The sequence below is a fragment of the Phragmites australis genome, chromosome 8 (genome assembly GCF_958298935.1).
Source record: "Phragmites australis chromosome 8, lpPhrAust1.1, whole genome shotgun sequence".
Classification (NCBI taxonomy): Eukaryota; Viridiplantae; Streptophyta; class Magnoliopsida; order Poales; family Poaceae; genus Phragmites; species Phragmites australis.
The window spans coordinates 6,112,829-6,121,629 of NC_084928.1; the positions used below are offsets into that span (position 1 = coordinate 6,112,829).

An 8,801-nucleotide genomic window follows, 5' to 3' on the forward strand; every position below is an offset into this window, starting at 1 on the left:
ATCCAAATTATAGTCGTTGCCTAACCACCCACATTTGCTGTTATCACTAGATGGTCCGGTGAGTATATCCTTACTCACACTGGACAATCCAGTGAGTACGATTTTCATACCCAAGTGTCAGCTGTCACTAGCCGTTACTGCTAAGAATTAGTCTGGTGATAAGATCCGATGTTCAATACACTAACACCGAACCATCCATTCTATTGAACCAAACCAAAACTTCACTTTGCAAGCCTCTCTGTTAAAAATGCTCCGGTGCTCATACATATCCATCACCGGACAATCCGGTGAGTAGTCTACTTCATACTGTCCGAAGAACCCTCTCTGTAGATATTAGTCCAGTGATATCAACATTCAATCACCGGATAATCCAGTGAATACAAATCTCTTTGGTCACTAGAATAGCCTCTCTGCAAGAATTAGTCCGGTGAGTACACCTTCCCATCACTGGATAATCCGGTGAGTTCAAGTTCATTTTTTCCTGAAAACTTCTCTTCTGCTGAAATTAGTCCGGTGCATTAAACACACTGGCATCGGACCATCCGGTGTAACACTTCTAAAAATTTTGTACACGTGTCAACTAAAAAATTATCTGGTGATACCTTGACCTTGATCATCAGAGCATCCGATGAACATAAAAGTGATTTTCTGACTTGTGCAAATAATGCTCCGGTAAGGCCAATAACAGAACCACCGAATCATCCGATGAGGTAAGTTTTTCTAAGCTCTTCCAATTCAACCTTTCCTTGATATCTAACTTCTCAACATCTCAACCATGGACTTTTATGAGCTACCTGGTGTTAGAATTTCACAAGTGTGCATCAAACCAAGTCTAGACTCAACTAGATCAACCTACTACTCTTAGCCCCTCTTTATAGTACGGTCAAAAGACTAAGAAATGAGACCTATACTACTCTAAGTGTCATTCATCTCCTTTGTGACACTTAGAACTAGAAGATCCTTAATCTTGATGCACATGACCTTTGATCGACCAGATTATCACTTTAGAGACCAAGAGTACCCAAATATCATTGTATTTTAAATTTTTGATTCCCTTCAAAATAAATTGTTAGTCACAATGATACGATTATCATTAATCACCAAACACTTACCAGTTACCTAGGGGTCTAGATGCTGCTACACCTAGGATGGAACCCCCCTCCCCCATATATACATTGTTACATTGTTTACATTGTTTTCAAAGTTAATAGTAGAGAATATAATTGGATAAATGCATAAAATATTTTACGCTTAAAACTAAACTTGTAAAACCTTTATACATCTATCAACATCTTGAAGTAGTATATGGCTTACTGAGTATCTTTCGTACTCATTCTTGCTATCATTCAGATGAGGAAGCAGATGCTGAATTCATGGGAGATGAAGGTGCAGATGAGGAGTAGATTTAGTAGTCACGTTCACACCCTAGATGTTTGTGGTTTTGGGTAGTTGTTCCGTTGTGCTTTTGATGGCCGGTAAGCCAGGTTTGTAATATATCGTATGGTTTGAAGACCTTTTGTACCCTGTAATCTAAATACTTTTATGTACAATGTATAACTGTGATGCCATAATTGTTGTAATATACGTATCAGCTATTTGATTCAAGAATTGATAGAAGAGGCATATGAGATCCCGGGGAAAGGGTCTTATAGAAACTATCTCTTATTCAGTAAGAAATCCTAGATATTCGGGAGTTCCACAGTTCGAGTAGATTATGTATAGAGGAGTCTAGATAGGTTACGCTCGAGTACCCGCTGACTATATAAGGCGGAGAGAGTGACACGTCCAAGACATCTCATCTCACATCGAACCAATCAAAGCAGAAGCAAGTCATGCATTCAGATCTTCAAAGTCGCGAAACCCCTCAAGACTAATCGAGTAGGAGACCAACACTCATCGAAGATCCACGACAGAAGCAATGCCCCTAAAAATAAAGGTGTTTTTATGATACTTGCACAATGGAGTAATCCTTACAAAAAGGAAACTTAGTAAAACAGCAATGGAAAGGTACGGTAGTGTTAAATGTTATTTTTGCAATGCTAATGAAACAATCCAACACGATTGCCATTTTGTTAAACTTATACGGAGAGCGATTCAAGTGACTTTTGGTTTTCAACCACCTAATAGTGTTTTTAACATATTTGGAACTTAGCTAAATGGTGACTCCAAAATTCAAGAATCAGATTTTAGTTAGGCCAGTGCCAACACCTAGTGCTCCATGCAACTCGGGACCCCCGCATGTCACACCGCCGTGCACAAAGCTGTCAGGAATATGGGATATCTCAATCATCTCCGTTTTGTGCAGCACAAGAGGGATGCAGGCACAACGTGCGCGCTGGTGAAAGAACGAGCACGAGAAGAGCAAAACGAAGATGTCCGTCCGGCCCGCGTGCGCGGTCAATGAGTGAAGTGAACACAGCCAGCCGCCGGAGAACCCGACATGCCGCCGCGCGCGGCCCAACCAGCAGCGGCCACAGCAGAGGCGGAAAATGCAACTCCCCTCCGAGATGTGCGTTATCTGTGTTATTGGTGTGCTTTGAGATTAAAAAAACAGAAAAACGATAAAAAGCTATCCCATTAAAACAAACTTATGAAAAATCAGAATATTTATACATCATACAAAATAACCGAAAATTATGATCATCCTATCAGAAAAATACATAAGAACTAGAACATTAAAAAATAGGAAATTGTGGTCGTCCCACCGGAAAACCAAAATATTTACATATTATAGAAAAACCGTAAAAGTATGGTTGATAAAACCATACAGCTATTGCATCCCATATGAATATAGTTGCACCGACATATACATTTATAAATATGATATTTTTATATATTTTTTAGTTTGCTTCGAGATTAATATATGAAATCTACATATGATCCAGAGAATCGATGTGTACCTACCCAAAATTTCCCAGTGAAGCAGAGGCGTACGTCAAAGTTGGCTGGCAGGCGGCGCCACAAGGTCGCTCCCCGGTGCATGCATGCACCCGCGCGACGGCATAAATCCGCGCGTACGTGTCATTTTGATGTCCTATACGCACATCGATCGTCAGGTTCATGCGGTGCTGGAGCCCATGCACTGCAAATCATGCAATGTGACGTACTACAGCTCTTCTCGGGTTGTTCGGGACCTCAACTTCACGATGATGTATAGTAGAGCTAGAGGAAACATGATCGTACAGACAAAGAAATGATGGCAGCCTCCGAATACTGCATAAACTAGTGTGTACGTCGACGCTTGGTTCAGGAGGGATGTATCGACGATAGAGATCAGCCCAATATCCCTTTGAAATGTTGTGGCGGTCCCTACTGCTGTTGGACAACGCGTCAGAGCGTGCTTTGATGTGCAGGAACAAAGAAACCAGCACTGGTACGTGTCGACCTAGCGTTCATGCAGAGGGCAGGTGGACCAAGTGTTCATCAGTTCATCACATGGTTCGTGGGTTCCCCTGCAAATGCATGACTGGCTTTGTACATTGCACATCTGCACTGACTTCCAAACGAAGAGTGATGAACGGGATGTGCAAGTTTATTTGCACGATTAACCGTGCATTACCATTACATCGAACGTTATATAATTATCAGTCAATCGCACTATCCATCCGTTTACGGAGAGCGTATATCCTGCGCCCTGTCACAAGGATCTACGTTCCATCACAAGTACTTGCACTACAACCGTCGACTCGACCCTATGAACAATGTAGACGTACACGTACAAGTATTTCAGTTTTCATCTGATCTCCCCATGCATCTAGGCAAGAAAAGGCAGCGGTAGAAGCGTCCCCCATCGATAACGACGTCGACGCGGCCGTGCATCGCGGCTTGCTCCAGCGACCGGACGTGGCTCTTGAGGAACTTGACGTAGCGGATGGCCTCCTCCAGCATGGATACCGTGTCGAGCCTCGAGCCGCCGGGCACGAGCTGCTGCAGGGTGCGCATGCGCTGGCTCACGCGCTCCCGCCGCAGCCTCGCCGCCACGCTCTGCGGCGCGCTCGAGACGTGCACGCTGCGCAGCCGCGGCCGCGGCCGGGGCCGCGCCGCCTCCATGACGTCCGTACCGACCGGCACCAGCTGCTCTCCCGTCGCTTGCGCAGCGCAGTACACCGTCTCGCGCGCCGTGGCGTGCTCCGAGGTGATGGTGGCCGGTGGCGCCACCGGCGTTGACTCAACTGGAGAAGGCGTAGTGCCAAGGAATGGGTGTGATAGAACTGGAGCTGGTAGCTCAGGCGATGTGGATGGAGAAGGCAGGTTTGCCAGTGCACCGTCGAGTTGTGAGATGATGTGCATGAGCTCTTCTTCTTGGATCATAGCCATTGCCATGTCTAAGTCCATTGAGAAGGATCGACCGCAGTGATGTGGTTCTTGTGTGCAGGGGCTACTTGTGAGTTCAGGTTGGTGTGTTAAGTAGCTTCACTTTGGCACTTCCTCTAGTCTGCAGTCAGAGTGGATGGCTACTTATACTGGATGTTTGGCTGCTTCCTGCTGACAATTCATCAGCATAGGGGGAAAAGTCCAAATTACGGTGATGGTGAAGCAGAAAAAGATGTTCATCCATTTGTGTACCAAAATGAAAGAAAACAAGGCACGAGCTAACGCATGTAATAGCGCATGCACAATTTAGAAAACAGTATTGGCTTCTACCTGAAACAGAACACTCCACAAAGCAGATAAGAGTTGAGTTGTAAATTAAAAGTTGTCGATGTAGCAGCAGGAAGAACATGAGCATGTTTGCAACCAGAAACTAACCGATCAGGATGTAAATCTAGACTATCAGCATCGCACAATCACCACTTACTGGGGAAAACAGCATGATATTGAACCAGTGCTTGTATCTTGTCATCATTCACATGGATGACCAGGGGTATCACAAAATTGACAGAATAAATTGAGGTACAGTTTCAGAGATATGAAGGGTAGTGTAACATGAATATACCTTGGCGCAGGTCATAGCAAAACCTGTGCTCCTAACGGCGATGTGCACCTAAAACTTACTATATATCAAGCACTAAGGTTACACTTGGCAAAAAAAAAAAAAAAGAAACTACGATCGCGTACTTAGCGAGTTCCTCTCGTTCAAAAGATGGCAGCCATCCTCTCAAAAAAATTAAAACATACGGAAGCTCAAACTCATGTAACTGATATAATTGTCATCAGCAACGAATGATCAATGCATATTCTAGTTGTCTTGATACAAAAATCAGGCACTAGCCTTCAACGCATCCTCTGCAGCAGGGGCTGGTGCTGGCGTAACACCACCAGTAGTTGGCCTGTGTGATTGCAAAAGGAATATCAGTTTTTTAATCCTTTTGAGTGCTAATGTGCTCTGATAAAAGTAAGGAATACACTTACAATCCAACCATGACTTTAAATGCATCATAAATTCCCCACTGAGCTCCAGTAAGAGTACCGATCATGACAATGCGAAGGGGCAAACCACGAGTGAAAAGGCCCCAGAGGCCAAGCTTCTTAACAGCCTGAAGAAATATATACAGTGGGTAGCCAATGAACAACACAACAAAAGCAACAACAGCAGCAAAAAAAAACATCTTAAGGAGGCATAGGTATAATACTGTAATGTGCTTACATCACCCACTGTAGCACCCTTGGCATTGTTCAGGAAAGAGACCAAGTTATCTGCCGGGTGAGAAACAATAGCACAGAAGACACCAGCAACATAACCACCAGCAAAGCTGATACCCAATTGGAAAGGTTTGCTACACTCTGACTTTGGAACAGGAACAGCATGCTTGTAGATAAGTTCAACGATGGTCTCAAATGAAGCAAATTTCATCATCGTATCTGAACAAAATCATGGAAATATGTAAGAATGTGAGACAAATAAACAGCTACCAGAAGCTCGAAGTATTCGACACAAATATCAATTCGATGCACAATTGATGATGTGGTTAAGAAATAGGAACTACACATTAAAAAGGTTTATCTCCTAAAGGCTATTTAAAAATTATTAACAAGAAACATCAACAAAGTTTCCATGTTAAGAGTTCACAACCACAACCAATGCACATATATATATCGTGTGTCAAAGGAATGAAGCATCTGAAAATGTAGATTCTAATACATTTAATATATCTATGGTATAAGATCAGGCAATGCCACACTGTAATACCAGGAGAGCCTATTTCTCGTCTTGAAAGTACAAAAGGACCTTTTCTACTTTCTTTAAGAAGCATTTTAAGAAATCATTGTGGGGGTTGATTAGGTTGCATTTAGTTGTCTCGACATAGTAGAATCATATTGATGATTGCTCGACACAGAAAATAATTGCAATGAGAACATGTGAATCACAACAATTGTTGCAATTCAAGAACAATATGCATATGTAAATCAAGCCTATAAGCATTCATACAAAAGCTGGTCCAACCCAATTTGCTTTTATAAAAAAGTGATAAATAAAAATGGTCAGCTTTAAACTCACTGAAATCAAACTAGTAAGACTTATCAAGGCCAGCTTTCAACTCTATGGATAACATATTTATCAAGCCCATTCCAAAGGGAAATATACCTCACATTAAAAAAAATACTAACTAGAGGTGAACTTTGGCAAGTCATCAAAGAGGACTAACATGAACTATGAAGTGTAAATGTGTTACATCATAAAGTTTGAAATGGGAGGGACAAGGCAGATTGGACTAATATATGAGGGTACCTAAGATAAACACGTCATGTAGGTTTCAACTGGGTTTGATTCCAATGAGCGTAATTTGGAGCGGACAATAGTTGCCAAATCAAAGAGACCAATAGATATTCAGATTTCAATCAGTACAACATTAGATTTAGAATTTAAATGACAAATGGGAGGGTGTCCAACCATATAACAGAGTAGGCAGCACATAAACAAAAGTGGTAAAGCAACATTCTCATTCTGATGACTAGAAACAGCACACATTAATAACTACAGAAAGCGAGAGCCATTAGCATGAACGGTCGCTACAATATACAACTGCAAAAAAGATTAACAGCACATTTTAAAAACAAATAAGGTAGCTAGATCAGATTTACTTACAAGGAATCTGACGACCCCAGAGAGGGACAATTCCCTTGTAAAGCCTGCAGGTTTGGAAAGTAAGTGTTGTTACACCACAGACGTGAATGATGGAAGACATAAATCAACTCAAATTTAAAGAAAATCTGGTGAAGGTGAGTTACTAACCCCAAGGCACCCTCAGATTTAATGAACTTAGGGAGCCCATCGCTGAGCCCACGAGCAAATCCAGGCTGTGTCTGCACGCGGACCTTCACGGCTTCAAAGGGGCAGAGAGCCACATCAGCAATTACCTCAGCAGAAGCCGACCCAGCAAGGTATATCAGGGTCTTGTATTTCTGAGCATACTCAGGCCCTGCAATATCTGAGTAGTACTTCTTAAAGAATTCATAGAATCCAAACTTGCAAGCTCCCTGAGCACTGTAACCAAGCAGGGTGGGCACCCATCCCCTGAAGAAACCCCTCACTCCTTGTTCCTTGGCCAGTATTCCAAACCCAGATGTGATGCTCTTGTATTTTGCTGGATCGATCTGGAACATTTATCAAAACGCTAACGTCAAAAGTCATATACCCTATTTTTCTACTGGCTAAAAATTAACCAATCAAATGAAACTTACTATCTATCTAAGATATATCTATCAACCTAACGACCGCACAGTAAATTACAAAAGCATGCATTACAATTGGAGGCACCACATTACCAACATAACCATGTTGATTGCACTTCCAAAATAATCCAAGAAACAATTCCACAGGATATGTTCTTATCGTTAAACCAGTTGGTTACTATACACCAGACAGGTGAACGTGCACTAATTCAGTCGTGGTTCAACTAAGCAAGAGGTCAAATGCCAAAATTACACCAAATCACTAATATTACTCAACCTATGGATCTAATCATGAACGACTGGCCACTGCATAACGATAATGGGTTCATCGCTAACATCGGTAGATCACACGTTATGTAAACACTACCCACAGCGACGGCATAGAGAGCAAAAATGGCTATCGGAATTAGGGATCTACGGGAAGTAAAGTCAGCGCCGCCGGATCTAGCAAAAAAACCATCCCGATTCGAAACACAGGGCAATAGCCAACACCTGGATCTACCTCCCACTCACCTGCATGTTGCACTTGACGAGGTCGAGCGGCGTGACGGTCATGTGGGTGAGCCCGCAGCTGGCGATGCCTCCGGCCGTGCAGGCGGCGTAGAACGCCGGCGAGTACATCTCGATCTTCTCCTTCGGCGCCTGGATCGTGAACGGCGCAGGCGTGCCTCCTACTCCCGGGGCCGGTGCCGCCGCGGCGGGCGAGGCGGGGAAGCGGGAGACGCCGGCGAAGGACCTCGCCACCCCCGGGGAGTAGAGGAAGCTCGGGAGGAGCGACTCGCGGGAGCGGTCGGAGAGCGCCATTGCCCCCGAGATTCGAAGGGTTTGCTCGTTTGGGGCCTCTCGGTGGTGGCGGTGCCCTCCTCTCCGCTCTCACGGTCGCGTGGATTTGACGAGGGGGAATGGGAGGGGAGGCGGCGCGGAGTGCAGGTCTCCGATCTATTTCGGCGGCCGGGACGATGCGCATTCGCTGGGAGTGGGACCCAGCGTAGAGTGGACCCCGATGGCAGTGTGTGTCGGTTTGCATGCAATGGAGACATGTGATTGGCCCGTGGAATCCGCCTTTCTAAGCAGATTTATTCTCAGGTTCGAACGTAAATCACATGAAAATAAAATATGAATTTGAAATGGATTTATACTTCATCCAATTCAATTTAGGCTCGCGTATCGAGTTAAAGGTTAACATG

The 8,801-nt window shown here is 43.9% G+C and overlaps 2 protein-coding genes across 2 annotated transcripts; both read right to left on the reverse strand.

Moving 5' to 3' along the window:
* Positions 1–3,504: 3,504 nt before the first annotated feature.
* On the reverse strand, positions 3,505–4,745 carry LOC133926449 (transcription factor HEC2-like). The gene has a single exon (XM_062372396.1). The coding sequence runs from the start codon at positions 4,333–4,335 to the stop codon at positions 3,727–3,729; it is 609 nt and encodes a 202-aa protein (XP_062228380.1). The 5' UTR covers positions 4,336–4,745; the 3' UTR covers positions 3,505–3,726.
* A 120-nt stretch (positions 4,746–4,865) lies between these two features.
* Positions 4,866–8,557, reverse strand: LOC133926448 (mitochondrial phosphate carrier protein 3, mitochondrial-like). Its single transcript, XM_062372395.1, has 6 exons — positions 8,128–8,557; positions 7,175–7,536; positions 7,028–7,071; positions 5,588–5,802; positions 5,353–5,477; positions 4,866–5,270 (listed from the first exon to the last, which is right to left on the reverse strand). Exons 1-6 carry the CDS (start codon positions 8,416–8,418, stop codon positions 5,201–5,203), a joined length of 1,107 nt encoding a protein of 368 aa, XP_062228379.1. The 5' UTR covers positions 8,419–8,557; the 3' UTR covers positions 4,866–5,200.
* Between the last annotated feature and the right edge of the window lie 244 nt (positions 8,558–8,801).